The 23,426-nt window shown below is 34.8% G+C and overlaps 4 protein-coding genes across 7 annotated transcripts; 2 read left to right on the top strand and 2 right to left on the bottom strand.

Moving 5' to 3' along the window:
* The first annotated feature begins 1,848 nt into the window (after window positions 1-1,848).
* Window positions 1,849-4,228, top strand: LOC140840019 (uncharacterized). Of its 2 annotated transcripts, XM_073207099.1 has the most exons (3): window positions 1,849-2,616; window positions 3,591-3,840; window positions 3,978-4,228. In XM_073207099.1, the coding sequence occupies exon 1, from the start codon at window positions 1,956-1,958 to the stop codon at window positions 2,508-2,510; it is 555 nt and encodes a 184-aa protein (XP_073063200.1). In that variant the 5' UTR covers window positions 1,849-1,955; the 3' UTR covers window positions 2,511-2,616; window positions 3,591-3,840; window positions 3,978-4,228. The 2 variants fall into 2 exon arrangements, with proteins under 2 accessions (XP_073063200.1, XP_073063199.1); XM_073207098.1 differs by having other exon boundaries at window positions 3,591-4,228.
* Window positions 4,229-5,819: 1,591 nt separating this feature from the next.
* On the top strand, window positions 5,820-10,878 carry LOC140840018 (mitochondrial fission protein ELM1). Its single transcript, XM_073207097.1, has 11 exons — window positions 5,820-5,902; window positions 6,025-6,219; window positions 6,521-6,759; window positions 8,112-8,208; window positions 8,651-8,800; window positions 8,900-9,026; window positions 9,733-9,845; window positions 9,984-10,047; window positions 10,123-10,216; window positions 10,294-10,402; window positions 10,620-10,878. The coding sequence occupies exons 2-11, from the start codon at window positions 6,028-6,030 to the stop codon at window positions 10,719-10,721; spliced, it is 1,287 nt and encodes a 428-aa protein (XP_073063198.1). The 5' UTR covers window positions 5,820-5,902; window positions 6,025-6,027; the 3' UTR covers window positions 10,722-10,878.
* Window positions 10,879-11,650: 772 nt separating this feature from the next.
* LOC140840022 (uncharacterized) lies at window positions 11,651-17,770 on the bottom strand. Its single transcript, XM_073207100.1, has 14 exons — window positions 17,420-17,770; window positions 16,804-16,970; window positions 16,348-16,451; window positions 15,318-15,384; window positions 14,934-15,026; window positions 14,669-14,833; window positions 14,440-14,580; window positions 14,264-14,341; window positions 13,825-13,937; window positions 13,660-13,720; window positions 13,418-13,585; window positions 12,934-13,035; window positions 12,233-12,322; window positions 11,651-12,051 (listed from the first exon to the last, which is right to left on the bottom strand). Exons 1-14 carry the CDS (start codon window positions 17,706-17,708, stop codon window positions 11,989-11,991), a joined length of 1,701 nt encoding a protein of 566 aa, XP_073063201.1. The 5' UTR covers window positions 17,709-17,770; the 3' UTR covers window positions 11,651-11,988.
* Window positions 17,771-18,370: 600 nt separating this feature from the next.
* On the bottom strand, window positions 18,371-21,965 carry LOC140840024 (uncharacterized). Of its 3 annotated transcripts, none has more exons than XM_073207101.1 (10): window positions 21,761-21,965; window positions 21,497-21,663; window positions 21,292-21,402; window positions 21,117-21,214; window positions 20,651-20,726; window positions 19,769-19,849; window positions 19,531-19,565; window positions 19,165-19,254; window positions 18,923-19,079; window positions 18,371-18,851 (listed from the first exon to the last, which is right to left on the bottom strand). In XM_073207101.1, exons 1-10 carry the CDS (start codon window positions 21,882-21,884, stop codon window positions 18,732-18,734), a joined length of 1,059 nt encoding a protein of 352 aa, XP_073063202.1. In that variant the 5' UTR covers window positions 21,885-21,965; the 3' UTR covers window positions 18,371-18,731. The 3 variants fall into 3 exon arrangements, with proteins under 3 accessions (XP_073063202.1, XP_073063203.1, XP_073063204.1); XM_073207102.1 differs by having other exon boundaries at window positions 21,497-21,657; window positions 21,761-21,938; XM_073207103.1 differs by lacking the exon at window positions 20,651-20,726 and having other exon boundaries at window positions 21,158-21,214.
* Between the last annotated feature and the right edge of the window lie 1,461 nt (window positions 21,966-23,426).

Raw genomic sequence — 23,426 nt, forward strand, 5'->3', positions numbered from 1 at the left:
TCTTATTCCGCCACCATATACAGAGTGAAATCACATCTTTACCAGCTAGTCCGATATTTAACATGCCATTAGAGGATAGAACAACCACCAAAATATCCAAGAACTCATTTTCCGAACTTTGAGGACCGAAAGAAAACCAAATGAATTTTCAGATCATGTAAATTCTTCTTCAAAGATAAGTAAAGGGATTGGAGACTATTAAAGATAAAGAAGGTGATCAAAGGGCTGTTGTTGATCATTTGTTTGCCTCCCGTTGTAATGGCAGCATGATAAGTTGTTGCATTGTTTACACTCCGTATTCGTACTCGCTTTACGAAAATGAATATCTCAAGTTGCTATAGAAATCTATTATAGCTCATTATAACTCATTTTAAATCTTTAATTTTTAAGATGTGGGACAAGAAGTATCACAGTTTGGTTTACTTATAAAAATTTATGAATTAAATAATTATTTTGATTTAAGAAAGAGAAAATGGAGTAAATTACATATTGTGTCTACAGTTTATTATACTAACATATATGGATCGTGCATCGATTAGATAAAATATCTGAGAGTTGTATATATGGCTTTGGACAATCTCCTTGAGCTAACGAGTTAGATCCAAGTCTCGATATTAACATAATATCAGAACTCATGTTTCACCGTTATGTGTTGCAATGCTTGGGTCACCCATTGTAGTGTAGCATAGTTGGGTCACCCTTTGTCTTGTAACCTTTACAGTCTAGTTGCGCATTCTTGAGCGTGAGAGATATATGTTAATTGTCTTACATCGGTTAGATAAAATCCTCATAAGTTACACATATGAACTTGGACAATGCTCCCCATTGAGTTAGCTTTTGGGGTTGAGTTAGGTCCAAGTCTCAATCTTATCATCATTAGGTGGAAGTCTTAACATATTATTAGAGCTCAAGTTCACTGTTTTGTGTTGGACTGTCATGTGGGTCATATGATCTTGTATGCTTCAAGTTCCAGGTGTTATTCTTGGGCGTGATGAGATGTTAAATATCTCAAATCGGTTGAATTAAGTACTAATGATCAGTATATATAGAATTTGACAATTTCTCCTTGAGCTAACTTTTGAAATTAAGATTCCAAGAATCCGGCTATGACTCTCTCTGCTTTCGGGAGTGCTAATCTGGGGCATTGTTTCATTGCCGAATTCCCTCTTTAATTCCGCCATCGATGAAGGTGTTTTGGCTTTTTCTTTCAAGACTGATGTCCCACTGTTAAGAAGATTAAAGCTGGGCTAAAGGGATGATCAAATTTGTATGTTTTCTTTATGGTTTTAAGTTGGTTGTGTGAAGTATAAACTTTGTAATGAATAAATGGCCTTTCCTCAACTCTTTTTCATTCAACATTGGTAATTGATATTCAGGGGATGATAAGAATTTTAATATTGTACAAGTTAAAATAGTATTGCAACTAATATAAAAAACGTAATACAAGTTCATTGAGCATTTTACATCAAAATCTGTGACGAGATTTCAAATTTGATATTCAATTGTGATTATTTTTGTTTCCAAACTCATAAAACAAGTACATTTAAAAAGCCACTAAAGTCACCCTGTACTGGAGGACATATCCAACCATCCGCGTCTGTTCTTGTTGGACTCCACTTGTGTTATCGCCTCGAACCGGGCCGTGATCGAACCAAGTCTATGTCGGTAGGTTCGATGCTACATGTAGGAGCACTGCATCCACATGGTTTGAATGGACAAGATTTACACATATATGTGATTTAAAAAAATTAGTGGACCCCGTATATGTGTGATTAAATACATGTAAGATGAAATCAACCGTCTATCTCCAAGTCTCTGCCGGTGAGCCACTCATTTCTGGACACGTTTTCGACCGACTTATTTGTTTAGGTTCCAGTAAGCCGGGATTAGTTTATATCTATTGATCCAACCTGGAAGGTCCCCATCGGCCATCACTTTCCACACGCTCTCCTCCTATGGAACAACTCGCGGGCGCCGCCTCCCGTTCCTTCAACCACCGCCGTAGCCCTATCTCCACTGATAGGTTCTTGGGGACATTTCAACCTCAATCGTCCGCCGCCACGCCTCCTCTGGAACTCTCCGAACACGATATTTTTAGCTCCCCTTCCGGTAGTTCTTCCCCATCGAACCTCGACGCGAATCCCAGTCTCAGCCCCGCCGTGAACGCGCAGAACCACGGCCAGAAGAATCATGGTATCTTAGCTGCCCTGAATGACACCCCGAAAGCCCGATCAGGATCCAGTTCCAGGCCCGTGTTCAACCACAAGGTGTCCACTTCGGTGTCCCTCTCCTCTTCCTCTTCCACTTCTCCATCCACGTCGTTCTCGTCTCGGATAATGATACCAAAGCGGCCTCCTCCTCTGCCTTCTCAGGTGGACAGGATGCGTTTGTACCACCAATCGGCACCGGTTAATGTGCCGATGATTCCCGAGGCTTTGAGAAAGAAGGTGATGGAATTTGAAGGTGTCTTACTGGAAGAGGAGGAGGAGGAGTGGAAGGGAACTCCGTGATATTGCCGCCGCATGATGGTGGCTGGATTTGCGGCATTCGCCTATTTTGTCATGCTCGGTTATGGAGGGGGCTGGTAGGACATTGAAAGGGAGGGATCTCAGGCAGGTGCGCAATGCTGTTTGGAGAAAGACTGGTTTCACCGATTGATTGATTTGTATCTGTTCTTATTGTTGCTTTAGTTATTGTATAAGATTTGATGTCTTTAACTCGGGAAGTGGGTAATTTGATGTACTTTGTATAGTTGCTGGGAATATTGTAAATACATTTGATTCGACTGAAACTTAGATTGACATTATCTGCTTATCGTCGGAGCTTCATTTGAAGTTATGGGTGGAAGAATCGTTTTTTATCTTGTTTCATGTTTTCTTCATGATTTTTTTGAATAAAATGGTGTGTTATGTCTGAATATTAATGAGCATTGAGATGGGCTACTTTTGTGGTGGATGGAGATGTAAGATGTCTGTGAAATGTTTGTTTAGATAATTTAATATTTGATGGACTAAGAACACCTTGTCTTTTTTTCCCAGTGGAATGTTAATTTTGTTGAGTAAACGACAGTTTCACATGAATCCATGGGATTGCCCAGCTGAAGATGCACTTCCGCAAATATGTTAAATCATGCATTATGGTATTATTTGGCTAATGACTTGCTGCGTGGTTGCACTGACTTTGTAGATAAAGAAACATTGATTGGATTTTTTTTCCATATGCTCTTCTTTCAACCTGGGAGGAAAGCTGCAGAGATTTTGTCCATTTTTCTGAAGTTAATTTACCTTCTTTTTCTGTTATTGAGATCGTGTTACTTGAATCTCAATTCGGAAGTTTTAAAATGACAAAAATGTGCAGATGGCTCTTTTTGTTTTTGGTAACATACAATGCAATAATACTGCTCCCTCGAAAAATCATGAAAACACGACGAATTGAATACAAATGTTGTACTATGTCAAGAATTTGAGTTTTGGTTTATTTCTTGTCAAATCATTGAGACTTCGTTAGCAGTAATGAATGATGTTGTGTTGAAGGATTTTGAAGAGTTGTCATTAGATCAATCTAAATTATATTACTTTCTGTTTTTCTAGTGGGATCAATGGTTAATAAAACTCCAAAGATGTGCATATCCAGCTGGGTTCGTCTCTTGCTCATTGTCTTGTTCGAATGCCCAATCCTTCCATGAAGTATGCTACTTGGTCGCAAAGCATATGGCTTGATGTGCTCTAAATGCTCTAGAGCTCATTAAGTTTCACCGCTTACAGTTTGATGGATTCTGTCTGCCACCTCATCCTGCATCCTCAACTCAGATTCACAATTCATATGGCACATATCATCCTGGTATGGAAAAGAAATGTTACCCTTGTGATCTCTGATGTCTAAATTTATATATAACCAGTAGAGTTAGTTATAAGGCCTTGAAAGAATTGAAGCCTTTGAAATATTAATATATTGATTTGATTTATCCATGGTCACAGAGATGATGGCGATCCTGTGGAAGGGTAAATCTGTGAGGCAACATTTTCTATACAACTTTGGCAAATCAAGTTTTTTTTTCAATTGTTTCACATTGTTTTTGAAGGATATACCCCTGTAAATGAAGCTGATAGTACCTGAGACCACTTCTACGAAGGAACGACTGTGTATTGAGGTAGATGTGGTTTATGTCTGTTTTTAGACATTACACATGGTAGACCAAGTTGTATATGTTATTTTTGTCGAATCTGCACTGTAGTGATATGAACTTCTCTACATAGGATATTTTATTCGAAAAAAACCATTTCCTATATGATAAGAATAAAAAAGGAAAGATAACTGAACGGATGAGGATATATTTACATTAATATATAAGGTAAAATATCGAGTTAATTAATCAAAAATTTTTGAAAGAGTTGAATATGAATTATGCAATTATATGCGAGTGTAGATTATTAATACTACAACCTCCTCCAACTGCTATTTCCCGTTACCCTCATTGTTATGTTTTTTTTAAAAAAAAACATACATTGCATATGTAACATGTATCACTTTACGTGTGCCTTTTAATAATCTATTATCATATAAACTGTTGCTCTCGTGACAAGATATCAAAATATTTTATTTTATAATTACTTTTTTTAAGTCTATTATCCTATTAAAAAAAACTTTCCTTCAACTCACTCCACGTATTATGTAGATAAAAACTTTTTAATTAAAAATTTGACACTGCTCTTCTAAATTAAATTTGATCAACTTAAAAAATAGTGACACTATAAAATTTGTGTTCGTATTATCATTTGATTATATGCATTGTTATTGTTATTTTACACATGCATACATCAGTTACTATGGTTGTGTTGTATCATTAAAAGAGACGACTAATTAAGCTTAGAGTAGATCTCTTGTGAGATGGTTTCATGAATTTTTATATGTGAGACGGGTCAACCCTACCGATATTCATAATAAAAAGTAATACTCTTAGCATAAAAAATAATATTTTTTCATTGATGACCAAAATAAGATATTCATATTACAAAATACGACCACTGATATCGTCTCACACAAATTTTTGCCATTTTTTAGTACAAGAGATGATGTGACAAAATCTAAACTACTTATATTTTATGGTGTATTCATAAAATAACCACATCATCTCTAATTTTATAAAAATGTATTTCAGTCGCCATAAATTTTAAAAATAACAAAATTATCCTACTTAATATCTTATTTTAATAATTATAAAAAAAAATTATAGGCACAGACGGAATAACGAGTTCGTACTAAAGGCATCTGCATCCGTCCACATTAATCTATGTTATTTACTTTCTATCTCCTAAAAAATTATGGGTCCACGAGCCACATATTCATTACATTAACACTTTCTCATTATTAACACACACTCACATTCATTTAATATCAACTTTCAGTTATTTATGGGTCACACTGTCCACTTACTCATTTTTTTTTAAATTTTAATTAATTCAATATCTTTCTAATTGTGTTAAAATTTTACAACAAATATTATTAAAAATAAATAGTATTATTATTTTAAAAATAACTTAATTTCAATATTCATTAAAATATTATTAAAAAATGAAAAAAATGTTGGACTCATTTATTTAAAATATTTGCGAAATAATACCGTTCGTTCTGATGAATTTATTGGCTGACATGACAGCCAAGATTAATAATTCATGCACCCTACATTGGTGCATGAATATTAATAGGTGTTAATAATCACCCATTAATGCACCAACGTGGGTGTCCTAACACAAATAAATTTAGTTATAAGGGGTAAAATGACATTATTAAAAATATGAGTGTCTATCTGAGAATACATATCAATATTTTCTTTGAAAGAAGAAGGGGACAAGTCGAAGTGGCAAAGAAAGCCAATACTAATACGGGGAAATTGCCGGCGAAGGTGTTTGTTCCCATTTTGTCACCTCTTTCTAGGGTTTTGATTCGATTCATCAAGTGCAAAACGTGAATTTATATATAGATACATACGCTAGTTAATTTATTGTGTACGTTTGTTTTGCGAAGAAGATGAAGCCTATACGGCTTCCGGAGCCACCTGGTAGCCCACAATCAATGGGGGGAGTGCCTGATATATTCGAAGGAGGAGTTTATGGAGTTATCCGCCGTGCGGTTGTGATCGGAAACGGTTTCCCGGCTAGCGAAAATCAGAGCATCGGATTGGTTCGGGCACTAGGCTTGTCTGAAAGGCAAACTCTCTATGTAAACCTCCAATTTTGTTTTACGCCTATCTGTGATGTATGATGCCTCTGATATTCCTTTTCGGTGGATTCTATTTGATGATGTCTTGTTGATTCAATTTCGAGAGCCAGTTTTTTGTAGAAGTTTTTCTCTGTAATTTCTTTGTGTCATGGATATATTATGTGTGAACTTGCATAAACGCTACTGCTTGACAAGTCTGGCTAGAACTGATATCAGTAATTGACATAGCAGAATCCATAATTAAGAGTGGAAATTTTAAGATTTAATTGTATGACATTTATCTGCTTCTGCGTGTTGTCAGAGGGTCACTAGACCAACCGGAGGAATCAATGAGTTGCTACACTGGCTCCCAGTGTCTTTCCACAAGAAGTTGTATTACATTATTTGCCAGATATATGGATTATCACGGATTTTGGTTGCTGGAAGGGGAAAGAAAATAACACATTCCCCTACTGTGAATGGTAGGGGCATTGGCTTGTCATCTGTGTTGGAGGCTGATGTAAACAATATTGTGAGAATGGCTAAGGAAACTTTCGAGAAGTAAGTTTCTCATGTTATCACTTTACATATGTATTCGAGAATAATACAGGCCCATAACACCTACTTAAACTCCTGATTAGTTTGTACAATGAGTCGGTTTTAGGTTTAGGACTGCCTCTTTCTCAATATGGATTTTTTTAAGTTAATGATGAACCTGTCTGATTTTCTAGATTTTTGATGACTCGGATTTGTTTTTAACTTTAGAATGAATTACTTGCAACCCATTATTTAAAGATTGTACAAAAATTTCAAATTTTGTTAGTGGTTTATGCATTTATTGAGATTTGAGCACGATATAGTGATATGAAAGAAGTTATTTTTTATTGTTGATGAAAACAAGCGGCTAAAGCCAAACAATTATCTTCGGAGATTCCAGATTATTAGGTTATGTAGAGACTAGTTTTCGGCATATCTAAAGAAGTTGCAAACATTAGGTTTTTCCCATTAAGTTAAGACTGATCAAATTTATACTAGAGGATGCTACTGCATTTATGTACGCTTTCCCACAGATAGAAATGAATCATTAAGTGAGGGCTTTTGTCTTCCTGGAACTGTTCGCAAAGCCTTTGTTGCTCTTGAATGACTAAAACTATAGCGAGGAACTGTCACGATCGTTGTAAATATTTGAAATATAGGTCAAAATTATAGGAACTTTAGACAAATGAAATTTCTTGAAACACTATTCTTATGATTTTAAGTGGTCTGCATAGACTGCATGTACTGTTTAATGCTATGCCCCAAGTTTTTTTAGCTCCGCTCCATTTTTTTAAAGAGTGAAAAATCACTTAATGGAACAAAGTAAATGCAAGCACGCGATGACTTTTGACGCAAAGGTCTCAAGGAATGGTAGTCGTTTTAAAAGAAAAGTATTTGAAATTTCAAATAATTTTTTCAAAAATATCCTCCCACTTGCTAGGTTGGGTCATGCATTGGAATCAAAGTGTTAGCCAACATTATATGGTAAAACTTGTTCAGAAGCATCTACTTTCAAGTTACCCTTTACTGAAGGTGCCTCTGATGCTTGTTGTCCGCTAAATTTTGGAGGACATAGCTAATTATTTTGTTCAACTTGATATTTTAAGTATAGGTTTGGTTCAATGTTCTTGAAGGTGGTAGGAGAAAAAATTAATCTTAGAAATTTCCTAGTTTGACTTTATGATATATACCGAGTCTCAATAATTTTAATTTTTTTTATCCATTTCATCCTGGGTCAGTCCTACATATTTTAGGTTGAGTGCAAAGAGGACTCGCTACCTTCTTTAAAGTTATCTGTATATAGCAATGAGAGTGAAATATGTATGCAAGGTTTGATAATTTTGATGGATTAGAGACAATTTATTGATTCTTTTCAGGGATGGCCCACTGCTTGTGGTTGCATCTGGCAGAGACACCATCTCGATTGCAAGTTCTATAAAAAGATTAGCATCTGAGAATGTGTTTGTTGTGCAGGTTTGCACTCTGACCTTATATTTGCAAGCTACATGTTCAAATATTTGATCTCATTCTTCTTATTTTTGGACCATTAAAGAAGATTCTAATACATTGCTGGAATAGAATCGATAAAATGGTTCCATGAGGAGTTTGGCGATGTTCCTGTTACCACCATGGCATCAGCAGCCACCTTCTTTTGATGTCACATGAAACTATAAGCATTATGTACCTAAATCACTTTTAATCTTCGAATAATGCTAATTAGTAACTATTTAGTTTGCAATATACACTCTTTTACCTTGCTTTTATGTCCTGTGACTGAGTGTGAAACGGTTCCTTTTATGGAAGTGCTGAAGCGCTAATGTATCTTTATTTGTGGTACATATGTTTTTTTATGTAAACATATGCCGATTAATAATATCTTATCTGAGAAAAAAAGTATTTTGCCCTTGACTTGCAGATTCAGCATCCAAGATACCATTTGGACAGGTTTGATATGGTCGTCACGCCACAGCACGATTATTACCCTTTGACCCCTTCTGCGCAGGAGCAGGTTCCTCGGTTTCTAAGGAAATGGATAACGCCGCGTGAAGTTCCTGATGGGCATGTTGTATGTTACCTTACCTATACTCGTACAGTCTTCTTTAACTACTGAGCAGTGGTTTGAATCCTCACTATTGCAATGAATGCTCGTTGTAAAATTGCTCAGATCCTCACAGTCGGGGCACTTCATCAAATAGATTTTGCTGCGCTTCGTAATGCAGCTAAAGCCTGGCAGGATGAGTTTGCGTCTTTACCTAAGCCTTTGCTAGTAGTCAACATTGGAGGGCCTACAAGTAATCTCTCTTGCTTATCCTGGTGACTAGCCTTCTTCATGTTTATTAATGTTTTAGTTTCATTTTTAATGCAATTTTACTTTTGACAATTCTCTGTTACATGAAATCAATAATTTCTTTTTATTCTTAACTTGTGAAAAAAGTTTAATTGAGACTTTTTACAATCTCATGAGTAATTTCTGGGCCTAGTGCAAAACCTGGAGTCTGACGGATTGGGCCTTGTATTCTTGCTCCCCTGATGCCTCTTAGTAACTATAATTATTATATCCCCATTTGGAGCGTCATGAATTTTATTTTTTCCACTTTATGGATGATACGTGGATTATGAGGTTCATCCAGCATATCATGGAAAATCTATGCTACAGTTGGACCTGTGAGCATTATCTTTCTGTCTTGTTGCCTTAATGGTCGGTTGGACACAACCAATGAATCTCATCGTGAGTTTGACCGGATTCGATGATTGTTCTGGGTTCATGTCATTGTCATCAGTTTTTGTTGTTTGCAGACATTGTAACTTTTTTTCCTCGCTTTTAATGGTTTAATGGAGTTACGTAGTTACTTAAATTTCTTGAGAATTTCCTTCGTAATATGTAAACTTGCTTCCTTTAGTTAAGTGTTTTATGTCTTCTGATTTCTTGGAAATTTTAATTTTCACTCTTGAGGAAGCATTTTAATTATAATTTCTTATGGCTGTATCTGTTGATAGGATACTGCAGATATAGCACAGACCTAGCTAAGCAGCTTATTGCTTCTTTGCATAATGTTCTAACGAGCTGTGGAAGTGTGAGGATATCATTCACAAGGCGTACACCTGGAAAGGCATGTAGTAAATTCTGTTGTTTCAAGTTGTTTGCATTCTAGTTCAACTAATGCTTATAGTTTCAGACAATTCTTTTTCTCTTTCTTTTTAAATTCCATACCATTCTTTTAATTATTTCCTGGCCCTTTGGTTCACAGGTTTCTAAAATTATTCAGAAAGAACTTGGAACGAATCCGAAAGTATACATATGGGATGGTGAAGGTACTTGATATTCAGAAATCATGATGTATAGCCATGAATGTATTTGAGGACTTATTAGTAAATTGTTGATATCAGAACCAAATCCGCATATGGGACATCTAGCTTGGGCCGATGCTTTCATAATCACTGCTGATTCAGTTAGTATGTTGAGTGAAGCCTGCAGCACTGGGTAATGATTGATAGCAGATATTTAGACTCTTGGAAACATGCATTTTGAATATGTGAATGACTCTTCTTCCATTGCAGGAAGCCTGTTTATGTTATTGGAGCTGAACGTTGTACCTGGAAGTTTGTGGAATTCCATAAGAAGCTAAGAGAAAGAGGCATGGTTCGACCATTTACAGGTCTTGAAGATGTAAGTGCCTACCTCGTAATGTACCATGTTTAACATTTGTATAATTTACACATTTATCTATCATTCATATTCTAGTTTCACCGTGGTTCAAATGGGATATCCATTTGGCGAGGAAAAAAGAATTGGATTTTCAGTCAAAAATGTCTTCCTTAGCATGTTATGTTGGTTGAGTAATGAGTTTTATCTGCACCATATCTTACCCTTTTCTTGATTTCAGATATCTGAAAGCTGGAGTTATCCTCCTCTAAATGATACTGCAGACGCTGCCAATCAGGTTCATAAAGCACTTGCTCAGCGTGGATGGAAATTACGATTATAAGAACGAGTATTTGTTTGTGCGTTTGTGTACCATGTTTGTGTTAAAGCAGCATCTGTATGCTTCTAAAGCCTCCTTAGTAGCTTTTTGTTTCATATTTTTTGCATATAAGGACTTTTGTTCATTCAATAGAAAACAAACCACAAATCGACAAGAGTTCCGCATTGAGTTTTGCAAATTATCTCTTGCGGGTTTTGATGAATATTATAATAAATGTCACCTTCTCTTACACGACCTGTACAATAGAGGTTGAAATTGGAAGAATTCGATATTTTCCATTATTGTTTGGGTTTCAAACCGAGATCGTAGTAGTTTGCTCTCTGAAATTGTGGTTTGTATCGAAATCGAAATAGTTTTCTGTGATATGCATTACTTTTAACATGTTCTTTTCTTTTTGCGTTCAAACTAATGTGTTTCATGACTTGATCTAAAACTGTTAATATCATCTCCCAATCCAAATTTCAATGGAAATTTCTGAATATCATCATCAAGTTTTCGTGGATTCAGCTTATTACGAGTTTCATAATTCGTATTGATATCACGGTGTGAAAGATGATATTTCATCTAATGTTTATATATTTTTTGACTCAAATTAAACAAAATGTCAAAATTATAAATTATTATTTCACAAATATATTATCTATCATTATCATCTCATCCTACGACTCAAACTACCGTGTCGTAATGAATAATACAACAAAATACTTGACTCAAATTACACAAAATATCAAAATTATAAATTATTATTTCATACATATATTATACATCATTTATTATCTCATATATCATTTATTATCTTATCTCACGACACGCTAATGCAACAAAATACTATTTTGTTGTCGGATAAAACAATGAGTAGAAAATCCTGTGCCATAGGTAAAATATTAGATGAAACAAGTTAAACTTGACAAAAACAATCTGGAATCAATTCATTCTTTCAAAAAGTAAAATATTAACTTTAATATATCAACTCGATAAATCCCTACTGTAGGCTGTAGCATCTATCACGTTACAATTTGTTTTCATGAAGAAAAACTCGATTTTCTAGGCAATAACATCTAAGGAAAATTAAGTCGAAACAAAACTTTTTTATAACACCTATGAAACATGCAACTGAGAACCAGAGAACAAAAGAGGGCAACCATGTGCCTCAGTGAAAAAATGAACGTAAGCAAATCTTAGCCGTAATCTAGGTTAATTTATGCTACAAAAAGCAGTCCACAGAGACTTAACTGAAATGTGATGAAAAAGGAACGTGGCCACCGCGTAATTAAGCAGTTTTCACTTTGCGGGAAGTGGGACGACGAAACAGACTGATAAGATCATCGAGACCCTGTTAAAAAAGATGAAACCAGAGAGATTGAATATATGTTTATGGTTTTGTGCCACAAGTCTATCTGCAGAAAGGCAAACTTATTTTCATTTTCCAAAATTACAGGGACGTCTGTCGTTTTTACAGTAGTATGAAAAGATCACAGGAACGGAGAAAGAAGGATTTGTTTAAGAACTCATACCCTAGTTGTGATGACCAGAAAACTGAAAAGTGTAATCAAATATGATCCAAGAACCAGCAGCAAAAGCAAGTCGAATGTAACACTCGCAACCTGCAATAAGAAACAATAATTGTGGGTTCATTCAATGGAGACAATCCATGTATATTCTAAAACTGCTACTTCGGAAAAATTGTGCTGTCTTTGCTTTACTACGTATTCCATTCAGAGAGATGCTCGCCAACAATAACCATGTAACGGCAAGTTTGTGGCATTGGTGCAAGACTAGTTAGTCCCAAGATGTCTTAAAAGTATAAGAAGCTTCCACTAATTCTCCATTACATGATCGAATTAGGTAGACTGGATCTTCAAAAGCGTATATAGTAAGTGAAGGAAAGAAAAAACATCGAATTTGGAAAAGAAGAGAAAGGAAAAGAAGAAATTTTGAAAGGTTGACTTGTTTGGGAGATTTTAATGGAAAGGGAAGAAAGGAAAATGAGTTGTAGAGAGTGTAAAATTTTCCTTCCAAATGTGGGTGAAAATGGAAGGAAAAGTACAAATTTCTTTTCTCCTCTTCTTTTCTTCTCTCTTCCCACTTCCAAACTAAGCCATAATGTAGAAGTTGCAATTGTGCTCGTCAACTTGTCATGGTTGTTATGTATACCATTTGTATGCATTTTCCTGGTTGGCGAGAGTAGACAAAAGAGATCGAGTTTAATTACTACCTGATAGATGTGTAACCTCCCAGATGTTGAATCATAAAAGGTGAGCATCCCATCAAGTACTTCCTGTTGTATATTCACTTCAACTGTGTGGTCTTCTAATTCCTACCAATAGAAAGAGTTGCACCAGTCAGCATGAGAATAAGTGCAATGTATTGGAAATTGATTTCTACATATCCATGAAGGATGAAATAGCAACAAAATTCAACTAAAAAGGATCCAACTACAATAGAGGTTTAAAGTTTAAACTGCCCAATGTTCACCATACACAATAAAACATGAATCCTGGTATGTCCATTTGTGTTGCAAAGAATATTATCCCTGTTCAGTCAGATTTGATTTGGATTTTCTAATTGCAAATTTAAAAATTGTGTCAACCATATCAAAAACTGCGAAAAAATATTCAAAACAAGATCTAATGTAAATATACTATCCCAAGGATAAATACCAACACATAAGTTTAACACATGAGTTTAGCTAAAACAACCTTTTTCAGAGCCATGATGATAGGATCGCTCTTTGCAAGAAATGGGGCCACTCGAGGTGTTGTTGACAAATATTCTAACCAAGAACGGATATAATAAGGGTTAACAGATAAACTGCTGTCATCCGCAAATATATCTGTGTTTTTCCCATCCTGGCCATAAATATGCCTCTGCTTACAAGAAAGAACCACTATTAGGAAATTGCAACACATTTCTAATCATATCTGGAAAAGATAAGACTTACAGCAAGACTTTCAGCAACTAATTTGACACTTCGGCTTATTGAAGCTTCATCAACAAAATGTCTGCAGGGGAGATCAGAATGAAGGAAAGGATAACTCGTGGAAAAAAAACATGGAGAAAAAAGAAAGGAATGTGAAGAACAAGAAAAACCTCCGACAATTACGACCTGTTGTCTGACAAACCTCCAGAACTTTCCAGAAAATCAGGTGCGACAGCAAGAGCAGATACTGTTGCTGCTGTGACTCTCAATCTTGAAAATTGCTCATGCTCCCATGCAACCTGGAATATTTCACAGCTTAGGCCTAAGGAATAAAAATATGAAGTTGACAGAAAAGGTGAGAAATATAGATTAATAAAAGTAAAAACACAAGACAATGTTTTTAAGAATCAGACGAGTTTCACACACTACACTACTTCTGGCACTCAACAAATACCCATCAAATTACCAAGAACCCACTACAGACACGTATCCTATTTCTGAAAAAACCACCATTAATATTATTTGTACACAATTTTCATGACAGCTAAAATTTGTTTTCAAAAGTATACTTAGTCCAGATATTGCCATTGTAACTCAGCTACACAAAAAATGAGAAGATACTTACTCGAGGATTAGATATGTTAATCTTCTTGTGCTTCAGACCAACTTTAAGCCCCAATTCTTCCGACACACTGGAGAAACCCTGTAAAAGTCCAATAAATAAGACGGAAGCACTGTTCCACATAGATAACTGCCTGCAAATCACCGTGTTTCTACATCACAAAAATTGCTCAGGATTACCTCAAATATTTGTTTTATATATGCATTTTCGGGAGGCTTGGAGACATGAATCCATAACTCATTGCTAGATGAACCAAGGCTATTCAAGCAAATAGCATAGTCAATAGTTTCACGCAACCTTTGGTCCAAACTCCGTAGCCACTATAAAAGATAGGTATCAAATTAAAATCTGACACAGCACCCAGCGTACAAGAGTGAAAGGTAGTAAGTCTTTTGAGAAAAAAGGCACCTTTTGAGTTCCATTGTAGTTATAAGGTCCTCCAGATGTTAGTGCAAAGAGTAAATTATACCTTCCTCTTGTCTTAGGATTCAAATACAAAGCTGAAAACAACCTAGCTATCTCTAAAAGTGCCACAATGTCACTTCCATTGCTATCACTTCCAACGGATAATGCCTGTAAGCACAAGGCCATAGACTATCAAAAAATAAAAAATAATAAAGAAAAACAAAAAGAAAAGAAAAGAAAGGTAAATCTTCAGTGAGAAATAATTAACTGGAGCAGCTCCAAATGTGTCATATGATGCCACTACAGCAATAGTCGGAAGTTGATTGGAATCGCCATCAGCTCTCAAGCCTGGAAGCCACCCCTGACATACCACAAAATTCAAAAGATTGAAATAATTTACACAGCTTAAATATCAATGGAACTAGTGCTGACTGCTGAGATGATCGACCACATTAAGACTTCTTTTGACATGGGAGTAGGAGGATTTAGGGCTCAAATCCGTGACCCCTCCCTTTTTGGAGTCGTGGTGCCAAGTCAATCAATAGGTCATTGAAACCACATTGAGGACTTAAACAACAGAATTCAGCATACAGCAAATTTAATCACATCGGATCACTAGATATACAAAAAAGGTAAAGGCCTACAGCTAGACCTGAATGTTTGTGATTGTGGGAGAGGTAACTTTCTTGGGTTCTGCTGCAGCAACAAGAAGTTTGTACCTGACATTTTAAATCAAATTTCCATTATGAAAAGGTTATTTCATTAGACTTAGAAAACCCATATTACTTTAGAAAGACACAACTCACAAGTATTGTCAAAAAATTCAACATGATCAGGAGTATCACTATCTTAATGTGATGCCAACATATGAAGCCACCAAAAAGTATGAAAAGGATGTAATATCCATCAAAATAACAAAATGTAAAAAACAAATCATTTTGACACAAATAGAAAGCAAAGGGAAAAACCAATATTATGAAACAAACAGCTACAATAGTAGCGGCAGAGTCTCAAAATTTTGTTACCAATTAATAAGGAGATAGCACAGCATGGTAGCTATCAATATCCTGGAATTGAATTAGAAGTCCTCGTAGCTTTACAAAAATTTATACAGAAGGAAGAAACTGAGATTGTGGTTACTATCGCTGCGTCATGGAACCTTGAGGCCACAAAGCGCAACTGGAGAAGTACCAGTTTGAAGATTGCTGTTTGGAACTTGGAAATTCTAGTGTTGATGCATAACATTTATAAAGGAATGCTTTCACTACAGCTGAAAAAGTTGTACGAAAACTAAGGATAGAAAACTATGGATGCAGTCGTCCAGCCCTTTAAATATATTTATATTTAATAGATATTGTATGACATCTAAAAATTCATGGAAAGGTCAGGCAACTCTTTAACTTTGAATTGTAGCTCACTAAAAACTATTTTGGATCATTATGATTGATTTAAACAAGGAGTCCATTAGGACATATAAGACATCTACAAGATAAAAACTCAGAACATAACAAAATCAAGGAAGGGTATTAAACCTTGAGCGTTATCCATAGAAAATACTCTGAAGTAAAAGAAGTATACTACTCTACCTCCCCAACACCCACAACTTTTGCAGGCACACATGGCTAAAGTGATTTTATGTTTAGATAATTTCTCAAAATAATGCATTGAGTTTTTTAACTAACCCTCCTGTTGTAGCAGTTGCCAGCTGACCAGTTGCATCATTCTTCTTCACATCAGCTAGCACAGAGTTAACATACTCATCCTCAAAACCAAAATATACTGGATACTGAAACATATGATAATACCGTCAGACAGAAAAGAAGATGTACAACTGCCATCCAGCATCGAGAAGTTCAAGGTAAATGATTAGATATGTGTAAATTTATTGGTTTCATTTTGAATACAAGTAGGAAACTGGTCCCTATAATCTCTGAAAAAAATATTTGTGTCCAAGAACCTAACTTTGTTTATCTGTTTTCTCCAAAGGAAATATAGCAAGCAGATAAAAGAATTTTGATTTTTGATCAAACAATACCAAAGAAGTAAAAGTAGCCACCCTAATTTTATTTTTTAGGGAGAAAAGAAATGAAAGAAATGACGAAATCCTTATGAACAAAAGAGAGTTCTTTTTTACTCACAGGGATGTTTGCATGTACGAGCACATGTTCTAGCTCAGTAAGAACTTCCTTCATGCCTTTTTCAGAATCATGACCAGCACGACCCTCGCTGTCTGAGTTTTGAGGACTAAAAACTGGTGGAAGTAAAAGCAATAAACCACCCAATGGTTTCCTTTGTTCAATATAATCTGCCACAAGATTTCCAATCAATTATCAGCCCTGTTTTATGATAACGAGGAAACCACTGAAATATATCCAAATTATACTAATGTGGCAAGACTATAAATAAATAGATAGCGAAAAAAATTTCTGGACTCTGCAGTTTTAGAATTCAAATTTCGAATTTCCCTCAGTGATCAACTTCATAACCGGCATTGCTTGGCTCAGCTCCCTAAGTTACAATTTCTCTATATTATACGATTAAGCCATCCAGCCAACAAATACTCACATCCTTCCGGACCGCTGCAAATATGGAGTAAACACATTTGCAACCCAGATTAACATAGCAGTCTTAACAGCTCTTTCTGATAAATTACTAAATAAATCAATTGAGCTCAAGCAATCTTAAACGAACTACTACTAATTCTGCAAGCACTTAACTCCTGAGAAATCAACTAAAAGAAGTAAATCAAAAGACCTCTAATGAGAGTGAGATTCAATTCACGGACGGGAAGAATAAGGATCGTGCGGGAGAGATCGGCCAATTCAGAGAAGGAGAGGGAGGATCCGGCGTGGTGGTTGACAGCGGCGAGGCGGGATCCAAACGGCACTCCCCCGAGATCGTACTGCACGAGGCGGTAGACGTCTACAACCGTGGCGGCATCGCATAGCTCCACACACGCCAGGACTATGATGAGCAACGTGATCACTGAGGAGCACACCGGGTCCACCAACGCCGGCGGCTGAGATTTCTGCGGTCTCGCCATTGGAAGTAACTAAGAGCTTTGATTCAGAGGAAGAATGATATGGTAATCTAATCTGCCACAATTTTTATTTTTAATATATAAAATATGATATAAATTATTATTTAATTTAATTGAATTTAATTAATATTTAAGAAAAATATTATACATGTTTCAAAATATATATATACAAAAAGGGTTTTCTTAGAACTAGCAAAATTTCGAGTAAATAGATTTTAATTGATATTTTTTTATTTAGGTTGATTTGGAATTAAATTTTGGTAAAAGCTGGTGTGAAACGATCTCACAGGTCCTATTTTGTGATACAGATCTCTTATTTAGGTCATCCATGAAAAGTTATTACTTTTTATGTAAGAGTTACTAAAATATCAGTATGATTGACTCGTTTCACAAATAAAGATTCATGAAACTGTCTCACGAAAAACTTACTCTTAATTTTTTTATTTTAATTGGTTTGATTTCGATTTTAAAAAAAATAGCTCTTGTGATCCTAAGGTTTATCAATATCATAATTATCATTAAAAAAACATTTTTTATATAAAAAAATTATGAATTAGATGGATTAAAAATCCATCTTACAAAATTAACATATTGACGACGAATCGGACAAGCGGATAATTCAAGAAGTTCAAGGGGCAGATAGGAGGACTCCACGATTTGCAATATGACGCGAAAAAAGTGAGATAAAATAAGTAAAGCAGTCTCGATAAGCGAATAAGAAATTTTGTAAACTACTGCACAAAAGAGTGCTTGTTTGACATATTCCTTGATAGGGTCCTGTGGTCCTCCAAACTCTATGATATTCCATATAGACAAAGACGCGTACCCACAGTTATTCGGCCATTTGTGGTTCTGTGCATGAACTTCCAAGGGAAATAAATGTCGAACAAGGGGTTTGCGAAGTTAAGGATTTGAGTGAAACTGCAAGAATAAGAATGGAGCATTTCTCCTCTCGATCCTGAATGTTCATGTTCGTATGTAGACCTCTCAGTCATCATAAGCTGTTTCTTACAAAGAATCCATCATTCAGTCAGTCGGATCTTTGGCTTTATCGGGAAAGATAAATTGAAGGTCTTCATTATCTCTATATACTTGCACCAGCGCAGCAGCCTTGTATGCAAATAGCCCAACCATAGCCGGCACTAGCTGTGAAACAAATATTCATAACTCAGAGTGAACATCAGAAGCAAAGATTCAGTAGCTACTCCTTTGAATACCTGAAAATCAAGTACATTGTGGGAAAAATGTTGGGAGAATTCCCACAAACCATAAATAGCTGCAGGAACACCGAGCCTTGGTGATGAAAGTGCGATGCTTGCACCTTTCACTGATTTTTCGAATGCGTCCTGCAAATCCTCGCTACTTATTCCGATTCTGACAGGACAAAAATGTGAGCTTGCAAAGCAAGAAAATAAATTCTTGAAAGCAAAAAAAAAATGGCAGACATAAGTGCTGGTACCTTTTTGCTCTCTTTTTAGTGAAAATCTGTGGAACATCGTCACTCGATATGTTGTCCGCGTGTTTGCATAGTAGCTGGAAATACAAGCAACTGCACGGATAAAATAACTACATGCATACGTCAAATAGATATGATGGGGATAAAGAGTCACAAGTCCACTTCAAAATGCTATTTGATTTACAAGGAGAATCGTTACGCTAACTAAACTAGATTATCCACTTCATGATTCGCCAGACCAAGTATATGGAAAAAGACATAGAGTGAAGATCTTGAATGAATGTCATCATTGACAAGACAATATTAAATGACAAGGCTCCTTCAGATTTACTCGTGAAGAAAAGAAAGGGGTAAAAACTAAAATCATACCTGAAAACAACTCCGACAGCATAGCTTGCAGCAGCCTGACGAATACAGAGTATAGCATATATAAGGTTTTCATATCCTTTCATATAAAAAAAAAGGTTTATGCAACACACATAAATGGGAGAAAATAAACTAGAAATCCATCATAAACATATATCTAAAATGGAGTTAAAAGCCAGGGCAAATGATTATTTTACCTTCAATACCTGAAAACATATCTAGAGATTCTATGGATAGCTACCTGAAATGACAAAGCTACGAGACAGTATCCAGTACATGCAGTTCCAACACCAACTGTCAAAAGCAGCAGTTCACTCTTTAGCTGCATTCAGAAATGAAAACATCTACACATATTACTAGATCAAGAAACACAAACTTGCCTCTCGTCGGCCAAACAAAAAACTAGCGACGAACATTCTATTTAAATCTAGTCTTTCTTATTGATCAATGGACGTTAGTTTCTTGCTTTAAGTTACAACCTTGTTGGGTTTCCCAAGAACCCAGATCTTATACCCAACCTAAATTTAAAATATTCAGATCTATAAATTCCAGGAACAATTATCTTTGATTTGCAAAAAAATAATACATTAAATATAATATGTACAAAAAGATATCTCCTCGTGATCTTAGTCGTGCATGAATATATTGGTCTTGTTCAAGTTTGACCCCAATTGTCTGCATCCCTACCATCAGCATATTTAGGTCCCCTAACTGATTAGATCTACCAAAAAATAATCGACATTGTTTTGTGGCAAATCCGTTAAATCAGTAACTCGATTAGGCAGATCGTAAATTGCAGCAAAGTTTACTATTGGCATTAAAGTTTGACAAGACGCATCCATCCACGACTAAGGTCGTGTGCAGTCTCTTGTCATGCATTTATATTCAATATATGAATTTTTTTATGAATTTAAGGCAATCAATTTTTCTTGGAATTCATAGATCATAAAATTTTAAATATCTGTTGTGTATTCAATCCAAATTCTATGGAAACTTTGTAGCACACTTTATGTGCAACTACATAGGAAAATTTATATAGCACCTAGAAATGGTAACAATTCTTCCATAGTAAAGAAAAGCCATCGAGTCATCCTACACTCGAGGGGAAACAAGGCTCACTCACCACTTGAGGATATAAACATGTGAAGGGTCTGCAGTCAGTAAAGTGCATGCCTTGGCTATGATGCTCGAGCTTTAGACTGTTTTAAAGTCTCAAGGTGACCTTTTAAGTTTACCTTAAATATGGTGATGATAAATCAGAAATGAAATGTGATGTAGTGGTCATTTATTTTGGCTTATATGTCGCCCAGAAGTGGTAAAGTATATATCGGAAGATAGGTGATGAAAATGTCTCGAGATGCTTAAACTCTTGTATATTATCTCTTGGTGTATAAAAGTGTGCCTAGCACCCACGTTCTACGACTAGTATGCATCCCTACCCAGTAACTATGGATTTCATTGTCCACAATGAAGACATGATGTTAAAATCCTTAAATCAGAAACAAGCTGATACTATGCATCACAATTGAGTAACGTGTACCAACACGAGAAGCTAAAGCTAAACGATAAGAATCATTCAGAGGACAAACCCAATAGACAATAAAGAGAACTTGAGTTTCAGACAGCATACAGCTTCATATCTCAGGAAATTCAGTCTCTTCCGTCTCTCACCGTCGTCAAGAGCTTCCTATCATCAAAATCACATTAAAATCAATAAGTTCACAACACCATCTTCTCCTAATAAAAAGATGCACCATTTACAACCTTGTAGGCCATTTTCTTGTTCAGTGGTACAGAGTTGCTGTCACCAAGAAGCCATTCACTATTTTGTTTCAATTTCAAGAACCCGCCATTTTCATTTTCTTCTCCACGAGGCTACACAAATACTTTGAAAAACCAATTAAAAACAAAAAAAAAATCACTGTAATAAATAACTATAAACGAAAAGATGCTGTCTTTACGGCTGTACCTCCTCCATAACATCATCAATTCCCCCAAGCTCTAAAACATTATCCGAATTTACAGTCAAACCCTTCTTCAGCCAGATTTCATCGGAGAGTTTTGCAATAAAATCTCCACTTACCTCCCTTTCTCGCAAAAAAGCTCGCAAAACATCATCTCCAGAAAATTCTTTCACTTTCATTCAACACCAAAACAGAAAAGTAAGAAATAAACGTCAGCTGACAACCGGTGCCAGATCCAAACAAACATAAATTCGGAAATGGGTACTTACGAGGGGGCGGAGAATTTTTTAGAGCGGAGATTACAGGTGGTGCACCGGAACTAACACGACGTGATTTGCCGCAGTGAGTCACCGGATATTTTGGTGAGTATGCAGCTGCTGTGAGAGAGTTCATTATCTGCAACTCAAGGATTTCGTGTGCCCCCGCTGTAACGGTATTTTCAAGAATATTTTAATTTGAACGAAAATTTCTCTCTCTTTTCCATTAAATATATATATATATATATATATATATATATATATATATATTTATTATAATAAAAAATAATATTTCAAACATAAAAAATAATATTTTTTCATGGATCTCGTTATAAAAATATGGGATAGTTTTGCTTTAAATATATGTATAATTGTAATTTTTGATAAAGTTTCATCAAACTAAGAAAAGTTAGTCAGTATACGATTCAATTTTAATTATATAACTAATGCACCTACTTGTACAAATTTTTTGTTATTGATTTAATTTATATTTAAATAAAATCAAAATTTAATTTTAAAAAATAATGAAAGACATATGAATTAAAAATATAAATAGAAAAAAGAAAGGAAAAAAATATCCATTTAAAACTAGAAACTGACACTTAGTTTATTGTTTAGAAAAGAAAATTTTATCCACTGAATTACACTAATTTACATCAAAATATTAATACTTTATTAATATATAATTATATATATAATTATTAAAACAAATCATAATACTAAAATTAATTAATTTAAGTGTCATAAATTTAATAATATAATATAAATAAATGAAATAGTAGGTTGTCATTGATATTTAAAAAGACAGAAAGCTTTAGTTCAATTTATCTTGAATGTATTATTTTCGTAATAAATCAAATCATCGCTATTTTATTAAAAAAATTAAGAAAGATCAAACATTAATCATGCGTATTTTGATGAATGTGTCATACATCACAATTTTTCCTTAACTTAAAAGAACTTTATCTAATCAAATTACAAAATCCCGACCCACTTCAATTGTAATATTTTTTTTATGGATGACCTAAATAAGATATATATCTCACAAAATACTACTCGTAAGATTGTCTCACATAAAGTTTTTGTTTTTTTTTCCAATCATGTAATTCTCATCAGCCATGTGTTATTTTAAAATAGGAAAGCATGTACAATAATTATACTTCCATAGGGTGGACGAGCACCATTTTCCAAATCTACTCTCAATGGAAACTTAATTTTTTTATTCAAACATATCATAATACAAATATATACTTTCATCAATCCATTTACTTACACAAATTTAAAAAACTTGGAGGAAACTTATTTTTTTTCCCTTGTTTTTCATACCATAAGCAATTCTTTGGGATCATACAATTATTTCAACCATGTTTACAATTAATCAACTGATCACCCCAATTTTCAAGATTCATAATATTATACTACAAAATAATATGATCTTAACGATGAAAAAAATTTGTATTTGCATTGAAAATCATGAATTTTTTTTCATTTTAATAAAAATTATAGTTGATAACAATATAATAATTCAAATTCATTTTAAATTATATAACAACACTTGCATCGCATTTCGATCGTTCTAACATCCAGCTTATATCGTAAGCTTGTAACCGAACTCACGATATAAAAATTATAAATAATATTTGAACCCAATTGCATGTCGTGTTCGTATGAGAAATAT

This window comes from Primulina eburnea, chromosome 8 (assembly GCF_022965805.1).
Source record: "Primulina eburnea isolate SZY01 chromosome 8, ASM2296580v1, whole genome shotgun sequence".
Lineage (NCBI taxonomy): Eukaryota > Viridiplantae > Streptophyta > Magnoliopsida > Lamiales > Gesneriaceae > Primulina > Primulina eburnea.

Bases quoted from the DNA above. Each gene is read 5' to 3' on its own strand.
- LOC140840018 (XM_073207097.1), top strand. From the start codon at position 6,028: ATGAAGCCTATACGGCTTCCGGAGCCACCTGGTAGCCCACAATCAATG. The intron at 10,048-10,122 runs GTACTTGATATT...TGTTGATATCAG, and splicing joins ATACATATGGGATGGTGAAG to AACCAAATCCGCATATGGGA. The intron at 10,217-10,293 runs GTAATGATTGAT...CTTCCATTGCAG, and splicing joins AGTGAAGCCTGCAGCACTGG to GAAGCCTGTTTATGTTATTG.
- LOC140840022 (XM_073207100.1), bottom strand. From the start codon at position 17,708: ATGGCGAGACCGCAGAAATCTCAGCCGCCGGCGTTGGTGGACCCGGTG. The intron at 16,971-17,419 runs GTCTTTTGATTT...ATCTTGTGGCAG, and splicing joins GAATCTCACTCTCATTAGAG to ATTATATTGAACAAAGGAAA. The intron at 12,052-12,232 runs GTATGAGTTCTT...CTTTTTTAACAG, and splicing joins TTCTGGTCATCACAACTAGG to GGTCTCGATGATCTTATCAG.
- LOC140840024 (XM_073207101.1), bottom strand. From the start codon at position 21,884: ATGAACTCTCTCACAGCAGCTGCATACTCACCAAAATATCCGGTGACT. The intron at 21,664-21,760 runs GTAAGTACCCAT...GTTGAATGAAAG, and splicing joins AAAAAATTCTCCGCCCCCTC to TGAAAGAATTTTCTGGAGAT. The intron at 19,255-19,530 runs GTATGATTTTAG...TTATCCGTGCAG, and splicing joins GCTGTCGGAGTTGTTTTCAG to TTGCTTGTATTTCCAGCTAC.
- LOC140840019 (XM_073207098.1), top strand. From the start codon at position 1,956: ATGGAACAACTCGCGGGCGCCGCCTCCCGTTCCTTCAACCACCGCCGT.